Here is an 18,392-nt window from a genome sequence, read left to right as displayed (position 1 = left end):
ACACATCTCTTGGCTGTAGGAGGAGGAGGAGGAGGCTAGAGGCAGTGAAGATGTTGTGGTTGAGAGGAAAGAATTAAGGACATAGAAATTAGATTGTGTGGATTCACCAAGAGTACAATTTAAGAAACTAAGGAGGGGTTGCTGAGGTGGTATGGACATTCAGTTATCCTATCTCTTTACAACCTATGAGGGTATATAAATCTGAGGTTGAAGGAAGGAGGGGTAGGAGTCATCCTAGGAATGGCTGGAGGGAGGGGGGAGGGAAAGGAGCTTTTGGGTGTTAGGTCCTCAAACATCCAGCATACTTGTGTGAGTGTGTTTGATCAGAGTGAGTGAAGACAATGGTTTTTAATGCTTGATTGACATGTTGAAGTGTAAGCAAGGTACCATTTTAATAAAGGGATTCAGGGGAAACTGGTTAGCTGAACTTGAGTTCTGGAGGTGGAAAGGGCAGTGCCTGTACTCTAAAGGAGGGAGTGGGAGGTTGCAGTCAGAAGGTCATCTGAATTGTGTTGTCAGTAAACTTCTGCCAAGACATTGATTGAATGATTGATTGTGAATGTGTTTTCTTTTTTGGGTCACCCTACCTAATGAGGCTAAAAAGGAAATGGTTAAGCCTAATGAAGAAAAATTTAAATAAATTTATATTGAACCTGTGCCCAGGAGGCCTGGTCTGGGACTGAGCTACAGGAGGTGATGACCCCTGGAATTTTATAAAAATGATCTACAATTAATGGGTTCTGCACCCATGTATGACTGTCCTGTATAACATATCTGACCTCTCTTTTCCTCATTATTTTAGGTACTACAAAAACTATAAAGATGTAGTGCTTCCAGTTGAAACTAATAATCTTCAATATTCTGGTTTTAGAGGAAGAATAATACATAAATATTTGGATTTCACATAAATTATGGTTCTTTTAATCATCCACATTTACTTTACAAACTTTTCCTCAGCTATGTTACAGTTTATTTCCTACAGCATCTCATACATAGTTGCATAATAAAAACTACAGTACCTTCCAGTAATTAGTTTGCTTCTTGTGAATTAGTGATTGCAAATTTCACTTTTGAGCGTAATTAATGTTATGAAGTATCTCAGCCCTACTTATAAAAGGCTTTTGTTACCCAATTTCTTGAATCTTGCTTTCACATTATGTTGCTTTCGTGCCCGTGCATTTATTATGTACTGCATCCTCTTGTATTCCTTATTCAGAAACAAGTGCCAAACTCATTCAAGTACTGCAGATCAGAGGTGGTTTAAGTTGTTAGCATAGAGGTTGGTGAAGTTGGGAGTTGATGTAAGTATGTATAACATTAAAATCATAGTTGGTGCAATTTGTTAGTTTCTGTAAGTGTTAGAGGGAGTTCCATCATAAGTAGGGACTTTCAGCAAGGAGTGTATAAGGCAGTTGAAGATGACAAATGTGAATTCTGTATACTCTCTGAAAGATAGTCTGTTAATATATGGTTAGCTATTACAGCCTCGTGGATTTTCTTGCAGAAAGATGTTCGGCATCTTTTCATACTGGTTCTGTGTGACTAGTACATGGCCAATTTGTAAATATGTAAGTGCTGTTTCCTAAACCAACAGTTGTCCTACAACTCAGAACAGTGCTTCTGCCAAGTCTAAAAATTGTACATGAGCATAAGCAGAAATAGGAAATTAAAATATATTGATACACTCAAAAGGGAGTGGTAAACCCATAGGGGTCATACAACATATGGGGAATGGGAAGAAATAAGATTCAATCCAAGGGTACCTTTGATGAATTCCGAGTGTTTTTCTACTGGAGTGCAACCTTGGGCCATGCTTGTCTGGTGCTTGCCTGGTCAATCAGGCTGTTGCTATTTGTGGTCTGCCCCACATATCCATCACAGCCTGGTTGATCTGCCAGTTGAAGACTTCTACACTTGTCCCAGTGGTGTTTCTGATATCTTATGGCAAGATGTTGAATAGTTTGGGACCATGGATATTGTGCCCCAGCTTTTCACTGGGTTTATTTTGTGCTTTCTCCCATATTTCTCATTCCAGTATGTTATGACAGTGTGCAGATATGGGAGAAAGCCCTCAAGTACTTTCCAGGTATATCTTATTATCTCTCTCCTCCACTCCAGTGAGTACATATTTAGGGTTTTAAGGCATTCCCAGTAATTTAAGTGCTTTACTGGCTCTATGCATGCTATAAACAATATCTTTTCCATCTCTGGTATCTCTATTGCCCTGAATGGGGCTGTCAACACTGAGCAATATTCCAAATGCAAGAGCACAAGAGATCTGAAGTACCACCATTGTCACTATTTCCCTTGTTTTGAAAGTTCTCATTATCCACTCCGTCATCTTCCTGGCTGTCGTGACATTGGTCTTATTGAGTTCTTTGAAAGAAAGGTCAGCTGAAATAATTACTCCCAGGTCTTTCATGTGTTCCTTTTGTTCTATTTGATGATCCTCTTGAGTTCTGTATACAATGCCCCTTTTGAGTTCTTCATTCTTTTCATACCTAAGCAGCTGAAATTATTACCATGAATATCATGTTCTCCACTGCCCACTGAAAAATGCTGCTTATATATTCCTGCAATTTTTTACTGTCTTTCATGCTAACTAGTGTCATCTGCAAATAATACAAAACTGTGATGGGTGTTTTATGTGTCTGCTACGAGGATAAAAAAACCAGTAGAGGTGCCAGGACAGGGCCTTGGGATACTGAGTTCTTGTTTTCCTCACTGATGCTAGATTTTACTCTGTTTACTACTATATGCATTCTTTGTGTTAGAAACCTGAAAATACATCTGCCTACCTTCCCCATTTTACCTATGGCCTTCAATTTGTGTGCAATCACCCCATGATTGCATTTATCAATTTTTTTTTTTCAACAAGTTGGCCGTCTCCCACCGAGGCAGGGTGACCCAAAAAGAAAGAAAATCCCCAAAAAAGATAATACTTTCATCATCATTCAACACTTTCACCTCACACGTAATCACTGTCTTTGCAGAGGCGCCCAGATACAACAGTTTAGAAGCATATATAACATACCCCTCCAAACTGCCAATATCCCAAACCCTTCCTTAAAAATGCAGGCATTGTACTTCCCATTTCCAGTACTCAAGCATAGTTATATAAAAATAACAGGTTTCCCTGAATCCCTTCACTAAATATTACTCTGCTCATACTCCAACAGCTCGTCAGGTCCCAAAAAACCATTCGTCTCCATTCACTATCTTGCATGCTCACACATGCTTGCTGGAAGTCCAAGCCCCTCGCCCACAAAACCTCCTTTACCCCCTCCCTCCAACCTTTTCGAGGACTACCCCTACAGATTTATACTCGATCCATTCTCTCTAAATGACCAAACCACCTCAACAACCCCTCTTCAGCCCTCTGACTGGTACTTTTATTAACTCCACATCTCCTCCTAATTTCCACACTCCGAATTCTCTGCATAATATTTACACCACAAATTGCCCTTAGGACATCTCCACTGCCTCCAGCTGCCTCCTTGCTGCAGCATTTGCAACCCAAGCTTCACACCCATAAAAGAGTGTTGGTACCATTATACTTTCGTACATTCCCTTCTTTGCCTCCATGGATAACGTTTTTTGTCTCCACAGATACCTCAAAGCACCACTCGCCTTTTTCCTTCATCAATTTTATGGTTAACCTCATCTTTCATAAACCCATCCACTGACAAGTCAACTCCCAAATATCTGAAAACATTCACTTCTTCCATACTCCTCTCCAATGTGATATCCAATTTTTCTCTATCTAAATCATTTGATACCCTCATCGCGTTAGGTGACGTCATTTGTTTACTGTTGAACATCGGTAAAAATCAAACATTTCCGCTACTTTGAGCTCAATTTCAATTTTTGGCCCAGCTCAGAGAGTAGATAAACTCTCGAAACTCTTCAAATGTCAAAGGTATATATATACTTTTCATCGTGAAACGAACGAATATCATCTCTATTTCTGTAATATATCTTCCATTCTATCAAATGACATGAAGAAAACGAGAATACAACCATAAATACCTTTCGAAAATACACCTCAAATTCAGTGCTTTAACCCTTTGACTGTCGCAAGCCCCTTTCTGAAACTGTCGTTCTATGTCGCAAAAGTTTTGGGAAAAAAATTATTTTTTCTTATGAAATGATAGAGAATCTTTTCCCGATGGTAGTGACAGCAAAAGTACGAAATTTGGTCGAAAACCCATGGAATTACACTCCCGCGAAGTTTGCGGTCTCAGCGACATATACGCATCGGCAGTTTCGCCAACTTTAGAGCCCTGTTTTTGGCCAGTTCTGTTGTTCCAGTTGACCAAACTAATAGCTATTTCTTTAGAACTCCATTTTTTTTCTATCAGTTGAGTACAAGAAACCGCCCATTTACCGATTTGAACTACCCAATGAAGTGGTCAGAAATTGGCAATTTGGCCAATTTCACGCAAATTAAAAAGATGCCAATTTCAAAATAGGGTCTAGAATAAACAATGTAGACATTCTTGGCACTAAAATAACATATCCTCTGTTCATTAGTCACGTCTCTAGGTCCCTCTTATATTACTATTGCTTTCTATTTTGATTTTTTATTCATACAAAAAATACAAAATTTACTGTTATGCAGGCTACTGCATTATTGTAAAAATGGTATAAATAATATCAGGGCACTAGTGAAAGAATATTAGACTCCCCAGTTGACGTGTATTGGACATGTGGTGTAATTTGCTTACTCCTGAACATTTCTGCTACTTTGAGCTCAATTTCAGGGTCGTTTTCATCGTGAGAGTAATGAAAATCATCTCTATTTCTGTAATGTGTTTTCCATTTTATCACCTGAGACCATGAAAACGAAAATACATTGATAAATACTATATGAAAATACACCTCAAAGTCGGCGTTTTAATCCCCCCCAAAAAAACGGTCAGTTTTTTTCTCATTATGCACTGCATGCTGCAGGATTTTTTTTATGTGGTGCACACTGACCACACAGACCCATTCTCTTACATGTGGGCCTACCAGCTTTCTCCTGCTTGATTTGAAGCTGCTAGAATTTACGCGTATAAATACGTCAGAAACAGTGGCGCGTAAGACGTATATATACGACGTAAACAGTCAAAGGGTTAAACCAAAAGCACAGTCATTTTTTTTTCCTCATTATGCACTGTGTGCTGCAGGATTTTTTTTTTTATACTGTGCGCAGTGATCGCACAGACCTATTTCTTCTCTCGCATGTAGGTCTGCTAGATTTGAAGCCACTAGAATTTTGGAGTATTAATACATCACTGACACTGGCTTGTAAGCTGTACCTGTATGTCACCAACAGTGAAAGGGTTAAATTATAGACCAATTAGCCTAACCTCCATTGTGGGAAAATTGATGGAATCGGTAATTGCCTAGGCTATTCGAAGTCATATTGAAAGTTGAATCTCAGCACTGTCTTACAAATGGGCGTTCCTGCCGTATGAATTTACTAACTTTTTTTTCACTAAGGTATTCGAGGAGGTAAAGCATGGTAATGAATGTGTGAATGAACTTCAGTAAAACTTTTGATAGAGTTCCACATCGGAGACTCGAGGAAAGTAGAGGCACATGGAATAGGAGGGGAATTTTTTTTTCCTGGTTAGAGGCATGATTGACAGGCAACAAAGAGTTTAAATAAATGGGAAGAAATCAGAGTGGAGACACGTCACAAGTGGTCTTCCACAGGGGTTGGTGTTGGGCCCTTCTTTGTTCGCAATATACATAAATGAGGGAATAAAGTGATATAAGCAAGTTTACTGATGACACCAAAATAGGCCATTGGATTAATTCTGATAACACTTAAGAGTGCTACAGGAAGATTTGAATAGATTATTACAGTGGTTGGAGAACTGGCAGATGCAGTTTAATGTAGACAAATGCAAAGTTCTAAGCCTAGGAAAACAAAATAAACATGGCACTTATAAACTAAATAATATAGAGATTAATCACTGAATGCAAAAAGGATTTAGGAGTTTTGTTTAGCAGTAATCTAAAGCCAAGACAACATTGTGTAATTATACACAATTCAGTAAATAAAATTCTTGGCTTTATATGAATAAGTATATATAACAGGAGGCTTCAGGTTATACTTTAACTATCATTAGTTAGACCTGATTTAGATTATGCTTCACAGTTCTGGTCACCGTATTACAAAATGGACACAAGTATGATGAAAGACGTAGAGGACAACAAAGTTTATCCTATGTATCAGAAATCTTTCCTATGAGGATAGACTGAGGGCACTGAATCTGCTCTAGAAGAGCATAGAATGGGGGGGGGGATATGATCAATGTGTATAAATGGAAAACAGAAATAAAGGGAATGTAAATAACATGCTAAAAGTATTAAACAAGATTCGTGCAATGGGCTGGAATTTGAAAAATTTAAGTTTAGAAAGGTTATAGGAAAGCAGTGGTTTGGTAATGAAGTTGTGGCTGAGTGGAACAAACTCTTGAGTAGTGTCATCGAAGTGAAAACCATGTGTAGCTTAAAATACAGGTTAGACAAGTACATGGATGGGTACGAATTGGACCTGTGTAGCATGGGCCAGTAGGCCTGCTGCAGTGTTGCTTCCTTCTTACGTCAAATGGGACAATGGGTGGCCATCTTGGCTGGAGACCTCTGATAACATGACTACAGCAGTATTGCTAATGGAAGCTAGGGTTAATAATGGTCCCCCTTTTCCAATGTAGAAGCTGGATTTCACAAAAGGAGCAATTTCTCCACTAATAACGCTTGCTCTTCCAGCTTTTTAAGTGGTATGTACTTAGATTAAACCCCAGCACTGTATGACTCTTGTAGGTTTAGTGCTTCTTTTTAATTATAATAATAGATTAAACCCAAGAAGGGGATAAGAGGCTTAATTCCTCAGGGCAAGAGATTGCCAAATTGAAGGGGGAAGGGGGCATCACAGTTGCTTTTCTCTGTAAACCCTTCACTGTTTAACACTTAATTTAAACTAATAGTGCAGATCAATCATGTAACCAATAATAATTTTCTCCATATTCTTTCTTAGCATGTGTCCCCCGAAGAATGTGTTGTGGCACTGAATGAATGTGAGTGGGATGTACATCGTGCCCTTAAGCTAATACGCCTTCAGCTGTTGCTTCCAGCTCACCGTGTACCAATAGAAGCAGCTCGACACACACTAGCCTCTTTTTCATGGGATGTTAGTAAGGCGGCTTCCTACCTTATGGCTACACGTGGGATTAATGAGGACACAGCACAAGTTTGACCTATGAAAAAGAATCTATACAAGCAACATAAAAATATTTAGTAAATGCAATATGTATTTTATGGTATAACTTATTTGATGTGTTACCAAACATTATTAGCAAGTATTCAGGTTTTCTGCTGGTAATAAGACAATGTTACTCTTTTGGTCTTTATAAATAAAATGTCTTTTGCTTAAAAATCTTTATTAGATCAATCTTCTTTATAAACTGAGCAGAAGGGCTAGCCTGTACAGTAGACATTGTTTTGCTGCGTGTCCTAAACTTGATTACTATACAGGTATTTGAGTGGAAAAAGTATTTTATATAGTACAGTACAGAAATAATCTTAAAGAAAAAAAAAATATCTGAATCTAGGTCAATTTTCATTCATACAATTCTGTATATGCTTTAACTATGATATTGCTGAATTTTTCAGTGTATGCCAGCTTGTTCCTAAGTTTTGTAAATACAATATATGCTTTACATACTCAACTACTGATATTTCTTACTACAGGCATGAAAAAAGGATGTAGATTTCTTAATTGTACTGTGTATTAAGGACAAATTAATTGTATTTTGGGGATTACATACATAAAATTTTAAAGTTTTGGTGACATTTCAGAATATGCAACTTTCATTCACACACTGTGGATGATGTGCATATTCTGTGATAAGAAGTAGCTAGACAGTATGTATATGCCATGTTCTATATATTAAGTGTAGAGAAAATAGTTTTTATTTATTACTTTTCTAAATTATGTACATATTTAAACTGAGGAAAGAACGATGGGAGGTGGACATGTAACACTGCATCATGCGAACTTTGAACCTAAATGATAACCATAATAGTGTGTGATGTATTTATATATTACACACTATTTACATACCTATCTTTAGAAGGCATTTTGATCTTCAGTTTTCATAAGCTTCGTGGATATACAAAATTCAGCATAGTATAAGGAGCATCTCATTAGCTCATTTTCTTTTTCCACTGAATGATGTAGCTGTGAGTCAAGTCCAGTACCAAGCAGCTTTCCAGTCTCATTTTGTACTATATTTGTCTTCCAGTTGTATTTTTTGATGTGGGTGAGAATTGGCGCGAGATTACTAATGAGCTTTAAACTTTTTTCTCATTTTGCAACTTACTCATTACATTGTGTCATAATATAGTACATATATACTTACTGCATTCATGGGAGGCAATCAAGTTTCATCCAAGGAATTTTAGGCCAGGTCCAATTCCTTTGATCAAGATCCCCTCACCAGCGTCAAGGAACTTCCCTTGACGGGAGCACAGTATATACATAGTCATCTAAGGAATCAATATTGTCAGTCGCATCACTGCATATTTTCATACTTTTGTATTTTTATATAATGTGATCTGTTTAGATACTGTAGTCCAAGTATGTTTCAGAGTCTGAAATGTCATATATCATTCTGGACTTAAACTAACTACAGCTACCATCTGACTTACGACTGAGCTTGGTTCCGACCATCCGGCCATAAGTCGAACCTTACTACTGAATATCAACATAACATTGTTGTAATGACTATTTTATTTTAGTATTTCATTTTTTACTTTACTTTTTATGTTGTTAGGACAAACACTGTGTGCAACACAAACAGTTGTTTATTTCCCAGAAATTTGGCATACAAAACACGGTCGTAAGTCGAGTGGTCATATGTCGAGCAGGTCGTAAGTCGAATGGTAGGTGTATTTCTTGGAGCTTATTACACACATTTCAGTTTTATGCGATTTACAAAGATATATTGTAATACGTACATTGAGCCAGTGGCTAAGGTATGGGGTTATGTAACATAATTAGCAGTGCAATATTTGTAAGCCTGTGTAATTTAATATACGAAGTATAAACTTACATTTTTATTTACCGTCTCTTAATTCTGCTACCACAGTTTCATTACCATCAGTAGTACCAAGGACCCCAAACAGCAAGAGTGATGGCGAGAGAGGTACCTCTTTCACACCATGAATGTCTGTATTGCCACTTGTACACAATTACTGTACAATGCTCTCATGCCCAAAACATAGTAATGTGTGAAATATATTTGTCTGATGTGGAATGGCAGTGTTGCAGCAAGTTGTAGATTACAATTTAATTTCATATTTAAGAGAAGTACTAAAACTGTAGGGGGTCATTGTCTTGGGAATGGGAGGCAATTAGGTTTAATTCAAAAATGGGGGAAGACGAGTCTAATCCCCTTGCCAGCATCAAGAAAGAGTGAGTTGTGCCATGTAAGTGGCTAGTTCATGCCCATCCTGTGAGGTGGAAGTGCAACAAGTAGGATTACAATGGGTGTATCAGGCCCCCATTTGATACTGTTTAGTCACTAAAAAGAATTAGTCACTGTATTGAAATAGTCTTAAAAAAAAAAAATCTAATTACCATTAAAACAATTCGTCAAATGGGTTGCAATCTTCTCTAAAAAGTTCATTCATCTATTCAATGCAAAATGTGGATCATGGAAAACTATAAGGGCATCCTTTTCTCTCTCTTTAATAAAGGGCTTTGTGGCATTTTAATGCTGCACAAGCAGCACTGTATGACCCTTGTAGGTTTAGCGCTTAGTTATTATAATAATGCTGCATGCAGAAGTTAGGTTATTGCATCTATACTAACAAAAATGTTTGTTCAGGCATGGTTTGAGGGCATTTTGTTTCTCCACTGTATACTCTTTTTGCATCTCCCACAGGGACTGGCTTAAACACCTATGTGAACTATTTCAGGGTGCAAGATTTTAGTTTTGGTGAGATACTCTATAGGGATGCTAGTGGCAGTGGTAACCCTGATGATGCCTTTGGTAAGTGCTGTATTATTTTCAAAAAGAGGTAAGTGCTATAGATATACTGTGAGCAACTAGTGGGAACTGGTGTACCTGCTTAAAGAGAAAGATTTGAAAGTGCATTTCTTGCAATCTCTGATGGAAGTAGGTTCATGAAACTATTAAAAATAAAATTGCTATATGAAGGCATAAATTTTTGCTCTGCACTCCAAATATGGAAGGCTAAAAAAGTTCTGATAAAACTGACTAGTTAAGGAACAGGTGTCTTTACTAAAAATTCCTTTGTATTGAATGTTTTCAATTAAGCAGCTGTAGTCTTCATAATCATTTTACTGGGCAAGGACAAATACCTAATTATTATAATCATGGAGGAGCGCTAAACCCATAGGATTATACGTGGAGGGGGCGGGGGAATGGAAGGCATTCAGGCTCAATTTGGGGGACTGGAGCACGGATCCAGTTCCCTATATCAAGAGCCCCTCACGAGCATTAAGGAACCTCCCTTGAGGGAAAATGTCCAATAAAACATACCCAGTCTACCGTACTGATAGACTACTGGATATACTAAGAATAAACTAGAGTATGACAGTATTACCTGTAAAGAAAACGAGCTAAAAATCATTATAATCAAAGGAAACACTAAACTGACAAGGGTCATACAGCAAATGAGCTAAAAGTAGACCACAGTAAAATACAATCGAGTACAAATTAGTAATTTTTCTTACCATTTTTGGTGGAAAGATAAGCTTACAAACATACAGTACAATATTGTGAATCAGTGGAGCTGTAAAGCTCCAGCAGTAACATTGCAGATGGTGTGGGTGCCAGCTTTGCCATAGATTTTTCTAGTAATCAAGTTAGCAGAAATACCAAAGCCATCACACTTGCCCCAAATTCTATTCCCATTTGACTTGTTAGCTCCCTAGCAGCAGAGCAAAACTAAACAGAATGAACATTAACACCAATAACTCTCTGTTGAGCATATTTATGCAATGCTACTTCAACCTTTGTATCTTAAGCCATTTTCACACATTTCCTAGGAGTAACTGAAAAACATTTCAGGCTAGCAGCTACACAGTACTTCATAGCATATTGTGTAAGCTTTTCCTTGCTTCTATGATTGTCAGACACTATTTTGCTACACTATACTCGTCCCTCTCATGTCAAAACAAAAGCCTTCAGCTTCTTTACTAATACGGGTTTCTTTAGAGGTCACTGTTAAAAACACTACACTATAAATTTATTAAAAATACAATAAATCCATGGAAAAACGAGATGAATCAGTGATGAGCCTGCAGGTGTAGGCAATAACACTAATGTGGGCAGTCACTGGCTGGCCCCGCTGCCCAAGAACAATGAAAGTGGATGCGTCCAGAATGAACCTCGGATTAAGCAGTCGGTCCATTTTATCAAATGCACGACTGGACTGGATAACTGATGTAAAGAATTTGGCCCGCTTCATGGCTATTTGTCCAGCCACATTTTTTGATCCGTTTTAACTGACATCCACTTTATGGGGGTTGTTTTATCAGACTTTTACTGTACTCTGTCGACTTTCAACGAGAGTAAATTATTGCCCTTACATACAGGGCCACTGAGAAACAGAAGCTGATTGTCAGTTTCCTCTCAAGTGAAATGAACTGAATTTAAGGTTCAACTGAATCAAGTCTCCCTTTTAGATTATCAACAGAAGTCTTAGGGGTGATAAGGCCATTATCCAAGTACAGTGGACCCCCGCATAACGATCACCTCCGAATGCGACCAATTATGTAAGTGTATTTATGTAAGTGCGTTTGTACGTGTATGTTTGGGGTTCTGAAATGGACTAATCTACTTCACAATATTCCTTATGGGAACAAATTCGGTCAGTACTGGCACCTGAACATACTTCTGGAGTGAAAAAATATCGTTAACCGGGGGTCCACTGTAATGCACCCATGTGACATTGTTAAAGATAATAATATTGAATCATTTAAGTATTTGCTAGGAGGCAGTGATGGGGATCCCAACTAACAAAAACCAATGCACAAACTAGACTTAATAACTAGTAACCATAGACACAGCTATAGTGACTTTCAAAAAAGACTATGCAGATCATCTTCACTGCCCCTTGTATAAACTGTTCTCTTTCTATTCCTAGACAGTGTATTAAGGCCCTTCAAGATTTCGCTAAGGATCCCAGCAGAGTTGTCATGACAGGCGATAAATGAGGTGGAACTGTCATAGTAAATTGAGGCAGATGACAAAAAGAGATGGATCTCCTTAATGAAACTGCCATTTGCCAATACATCAGTGCTCAATGTTGTGACATATTCACCAAGAATTTCACATTCAACAGCAGATAAATCTTCAAAAATACTGAGGAAGGCAGGTAATTTCTACGCCTCATTCTAAGCAACCCAAAACCCCCACATATGTATGGCCTACCTAATTCCCACAAACATACTTTTAATCACAGCTTGTAAACACAAATAACCCACACACAGAAGAATGAACCTTATGCCTGATTTGGACCATTAACTAGTCGCACAGAAGTGTGAAGGGAAGGGAGCCAGTATATATACAAGGTAGAGGTGGTGATAGGAGTAGAACGAGAAGTAGTAAAAAAATGGTAATGGTGGAGGTAGAGTCAGTAGTAATAAGTAATGCAACAGTGGCAATAAGGGAGTAGTGGTAGTAACACGAGTCAGTGAGTAGTGTTAGTGAAGCAATAATAGCAGAGGTAGTCTAAGAATACAAGAGAAAGAGATAGAAAAAAGGCACATTACAGGAGAGTTAATGGCCCACAAGGGTGGGATCAAAAACCCAGGGGAAAACACTCAGAGGACTGAACTCACCTAGACAGAAGAAAGGAAAGACAAAGAAAATATAAGAAAGGGAAGGTCAAGTCACTAGACAGAAGAAAGGAAAGACAAAGAAAATATAAGAAAGGGAAGGTCAAGTCACAAGTACAGTGGACCCCCGGTTAACGATTTTAATCCGTGCAAGAGGGCTCATCGTTATGCGAAATAATCGTTATGCGAATGAATTTTCCCCATAAGAAATAATGGAAATCAAATTAATCCGTGCAAGACGCCCAAAAGTATGAAAAAATTTTTTTTTTACCACATGAAATGTTAATTTTAATACACACAAACTGAAAAAGGCATGCACAATTAAATGACACTTACTTTTATTGAAGATCTGGTGATGATTGATGGGATGGGAGGAGGGGAGAGCATTATCTTCTTACTGTTTAGAAGGGGAATCCCCTTCCATTACGACTTGAGGTAGCAAGTCCTTTTCCGGGGTTACTTCCCTTCTTCTTTTAATGCCACTAGGACCAGCTTGAGAGTCACTGGACCTCTGTCGCACAACAAATCTGTCCATAGAGCTCTGTACCTCCCGTTCCTTTACGATTTGTCTAAAATAGGCCACAACATTGTCATTGAAATAGTCACCAGCACGGCTTGCAACAGCTGTGTCAGGGTGATTTTCATCTATAAAGGTTTGCAGTTCAACCCACTGTGCACACATTTCCTTAATCTTTGAAGTAGGCACAATGGATTCCACAACTGGCATAGGCTTCTCAGGGTTAGCCCCAAACCCTTCAAAATCTTTCTTAATTTCCATACTAATTCTCACCCTTTTTACCACAGGGTTGGCACTAGAAGCTTTCTTGGGGCCCATGGTCACTTATTTTCCAGAAACAGCACCGAAAACACTGTAATAATACGAAATATTCCGAGTGTATGCTTGGATGTTACCGCGGAGGCTGGCTGGTAAACAATGGGACGGCCGGCACATGTGAGGCTGGCTGAGGGCACATTGGACGCGTCTCGGACGAAAATCGGTAAGCGGGTTTTTAATCGGTATGCGCGGCAAAAATTTTGCGATAAAAGTAATCGGTATGCGGAAAAATCGCTATGTGATGCCATCGTTATGCGGGGGTCCACTGTATTTGGAGCATTTGGCATTAGTATATGAAAAAGGAAGGCATCTACAAAGACAAAGTCATGACCAAGATTCACATTAGAAAAGTTGTGTATGAGGGATGCTCCAACAAGACAGCATTTGTAATTGCTAAAAGGAGGGAAGGCAATTTCGGCAGAGGACCAAATGATAGGATGACTGATCTCTAACATGACAGAAAAGTGCATCATTTTTGTCTAACACTTCTTTTGAGTTCTAAGTCTGTGGCCAGTTTCTCCAAAGTACTGGAGAGGACAAGAGGAGCAGGAAGTGGAGTAGACTCCGAAAGCATCAGTAGCAGGAGGAGAGGTATGAATTAGATTACTACGAAAGGTGTCAGTATGTGCAGGTTATTTGTGTAGTGTTCAGTCATGGTATTGTGCCTTTTTATCCTTTACATCTTATATAGGCAATGCACCATCCAAGTTAAACGGTGTCCAAGCCTAACACCTTTCTGATCTTGTAGGTACTATCAACCATATATGCCTTACACACACTAATGATTTGCTCAATTGCATTAAAATCCTTCTTGCCAGGAATAATAAACACAGCAGTATGAACTTCATCTTCTCGTGAGTCTCCACTATACAGATTAACTTTACATCGAAGTAAACCACAACCCTCACTATACCACTTCCTTCAAATGACTGTTGAAGTATATGAACTTTGTGTCATCTTTTATTTTCAATAACAGCCTCTACCAGCAAATATACAGGTTGAGCATGGGGGTCCCTTATCGGTGCTATCCTAGCAAATCTTAACATAGGACACTTCTAAGCATAACATTTCAGAAACACTATCCCAAACTTCACATGGATGCATATGGATGATCTCACCCCTAATTGCTATGAATTCCACAATCTTAAAATTTCATTCATTCTCTAGAAGAGGATGCCTATGGTAAACTCCCATTCCTCTACTTCCTCGTACACAAAATCAATAATTCGGATTTATAGCCTGCAGAAAACCCAACACCTTAATACCTGTAGTCTTAGAGGAAGAATGTGCCATCATACACCAAACATTTTTAGAGCTTTATTTCCCTACCTTCTTCATTAAAGGTTGAAGAAATGCACCTTCCAAATCCTTAATTCTCCATACAGCAACATCAATTCCTGCAAATTCATTGTTTTTCCTAACTGTCAAGTTGCTAAAAATGTATCTACATCACTTGCCTGAGGCAATATTGGGGTCACCACCTCAAAACTTAACATTTCCAAGTATCAACTGAAACTAAAATTTTGCCCCCTAAATAGTCCACATAGGTATTTAAGCCATTTCCTGCAAGAGATGCAAAAAAAAAAAAAAGTATACATTATAAAAACATACCACCCTCAAAACACACTTGAACAAACACATTTATGGCAGATGTGATCTGGACAATGCTTGCATACAGCACTGAAACACACTTCATTCATTTTCCTAATCAGAGTCAGTATTCAGTGCATCTACATCAGTTGGATTATGACAATAAGCCTTAAACAGTAATTGTGTTTGTATTGTAGAATGTGCTCTGTGGGGTCCCTGTTTTCTGTTGGCACTTCAAAATTACTGCTCTATGTAATGCTGCATTACACTTATAGTCTTTGTGGTATGTTATACCTGGTTAATTTTTATTAATAGATAGCCATCTAATTTAACTTCAGTACAAAAATTAAGAATCTGATTAAAATAACAAAAGAAACTGACTTAGAATTTAGGACAGGTTGCAGAACACCACTAACCACCATATGAAATGGAAGGATGTCCACATGGTTATCCAAAAACAACACACATGGCAACAGCCCTTGTACATCTTTAACACTGTTCCACAGAATAAAGGCAACTTTATTATCTACATTCTAGTATGAGTACTGTACTTTGTACTTTGAACAAATGTCACTACCATCACATGAGACACCTCTTGTACTAGTACTGCCCCACCCTCTTCTTCCAGATATACTTAGTGTGTCCATGTAATGTATGTACTGGCTTGGCAAAGCCCCTGGTGGTGAAACAGCAATGCCTAAGTGGCATATATATCCATTTATCAAACTATTGTTATTACAGCCAATAATTACACATTATGAGATAACCGATTCCCACCCTGTGTGGGTCATTAGGGGCTGTAAAAATGTCCAATAAAAGCTAGTCTTCATAACTATCTTCATTTTACTGCAAAGTTATTGGAATACCCTAGATGTATGAAATCTAGAGAAATATGTAATAAAATTAATCAATGGTTGGCAAACTTGGACCCTCACAGATTATTACCCAGGAGAATGCTGAAGAGTCATCTGGATTGAGGTAAAAAGTGGTCTAATCTTACCAGCTGCCCAAGAGAACAAGAAAAATCTAAGAAACAAAAAATTAAGTATAAATTAAATAAAAATGATCCTCTTCAATACTTATCATTATCCTTTTGTAAAATATATACACAGCTTATACATATGCAAGCTAAGCTTACTAGGCAAAATCGTGACACACTGAAATACTTCAAAATTTTACGTCAATACTCAACAGTGTCAAGTATATCTACTTTAAGATTTGTCATACAAATGTAGATAGGTCCTTTACCATGCACCAGCATATACAAAAATCTTATTACTAAATACTGGCATAATTACACTTTACAATTCCCCTCAACAAAGGCTCCTTGATGCCAGTGAGGGGCTCATGATCTAAAAAATTGGACCACCCCTCCCTCTTCATTGATCAAACCTGAATATCTCTCATTCCACAGGCACTATATGGCCCCTAGAAGTTAGCACTCTCCATCTCTCAAACTTAAATTTGACAAACTGGTTTATCCTGAATCCTTTCAAAGATGTTACCTTGCTCATACTATCAGAAGAATAAATATTAAAAGCCATTTGTTTCTCCTTACTCCAATTAACCCTTTCACTGTCAGTTCCGTAATATTACGGCTTGCAAATCAGTGTCTGTCCTGTAATACTACGCCAAAATTCTAGCGGCTTCCAATCTTGAGGGAGAAAGCTGGTAGGCCTACATACGAGAGAATGGGTCCGAGTGGTCAGTGTGTGCAGTATAAAAACAAATCCTGCAGCACGCAGTGCATGAGAAAAAAAACTGACCGTGAATTTGGTTTACAACAGTAACCTTATGGTGTATTTTCCTATGGTATATATGGTTGTATTCTCATTTTCTTGGTCTCATTTGACAGAATGGAAAATGTATTACAGAAATCCGGAAAATTTTGAATGGTTTACGGAATAAAAGTACCTTGAAATTGAGCTCAGAGTGGAAATGTTCGATTTTTGCCGATGTTCAAGAGTAAACAAATCATGTTACGCTTCCAAGACATGTAAACTGGTGGGTCTAATATGATTCCACAAATGCACTGATATTATTTATACCATTTTTACAATAATGCAGTAGTCTGCATAACAGTAAATCTTCTATTTTTGTGTGAAAAAAAAACTCAAAATGGAAAGCAAGCATAATAGAAGAGGAGCCTGGAGATGTGACTAATGAACAGGGAAAATGTTATTTGAGTGCTAGGAATATTTGCATTGTTAATTCTGGACCCTATTTTTAAATTGGCCTCACTTGAATTGTGTATGAAATTTGCCACATTATCAATTTCTGATCACTTTATTGGGTAGTTGAAATCAGTAAATGGCCAGTTTCTTGTACTCAATCAATAGAACAAAAGGAGTTCTAGCAAAATAACTACGAGTTTGGTTGACTGGAACGATGGAATTGGCCGAAAATAGGGATCAAAGTGGGCGAAATCGCTGATGCATAAATATTGCTGAGACCGCTTAACTTTGCAAGAGAGTAATTCCATAAGTTTTCCATCAAATTTTGTACTTTTGTTTCATTACAATCAGGAAAAGGTCCTCTATTATTTCACAAGAAAAAATATTTTTTTTTTTAAATTCTTCGACAATGAGTGCAAGTTTGTGAGCAATGATTTTGACAGTAAAAGGGTTAATATGATCATACATTCCTACTGGATGCTCTTGTCCCTACACCTCAAAACATCTTGTACATCCTTCCTACAGCAATTCCTTGGATGTTTCCCAATCCACCTTCAATCCTTTCTAAATGACAGTCATCCTAATACCTTCATTGCTCTCAGAATTATACCTGCCATACCACACTATATACAGTGCCAATAAAACCGAACAAAATCTCCCCATTATTATTATGAAAATTAAAAAAACAAACATCATAAAACAAGAACTGTAATACTTGGTTCTTACATCTGTCCCTTGGCCTTGACCATTTGAAGCTGTCTGAGCATGTTATCACTCAGATTCCTGAAGTAATCAATGGATAACTGGTTGACCCAACTGTCCTCGATCTGCTGCAGGAATGTAATGGATAATGTGTAGCAGGATTCCATCTTTTTCATGAGATTCCATGCATTCTCAAGAGGACTGTGGCCTAGATTATTCCCTG

The 18,392-nt window shown here is 37.9% G+C and overlaps 1 protein-coding gene across 11 annotated transcripts in view; it reads left to right on the top strand.

The window, feature by feature from the left end:
- Ack-like (activated Cdc42 kinase-like) overlaps nt 1-9,117 on the top strand; it is a 276,769-nt gene extending 267,652 nt beyond the window's left edge. For 9 of the 11 annotated variants that reach the window (XM_053782702.2, XM_053782704.2, XM_053782696.2 and 6 more), the window contains one exon: nt 7,034-9,117. In XM_053782702.2, coding sequence (XP_053638677.1) covers nt 7,034-7,252 — 219 coding nt within the window. In that variant the 3' untranslated portion in view covers nt 7,253-9,117. The remainder of the gene's footprint in view (nt 1-7,033) is intronic. The other 2 variants (XR_008407684.2, XM_053782707.2) reach the window with 2 other exon arrangements.
- The last annotated feature ends 9,275 nt before the right edge of the window (nt 9,118-18,392 follow it).

This window comes from Cherax quadricarinatus, chromosome 28, assembly GCF_038502225.1.
Source record: "Cherax quadricarinatus isolate ZL_2023a chromosome 28, ASM3850222v1, whole genome shotgun sequence".
Lineage (NCBI taxonomy): Eukaryota > Metazoa > Arthropoda > Malacostraca > Decapoda > Parastacidae > Cherax > Cherax quadricarinatus.
This window is presented reverse-complemented; position numbering and strand designations above follow the sequence as displayed.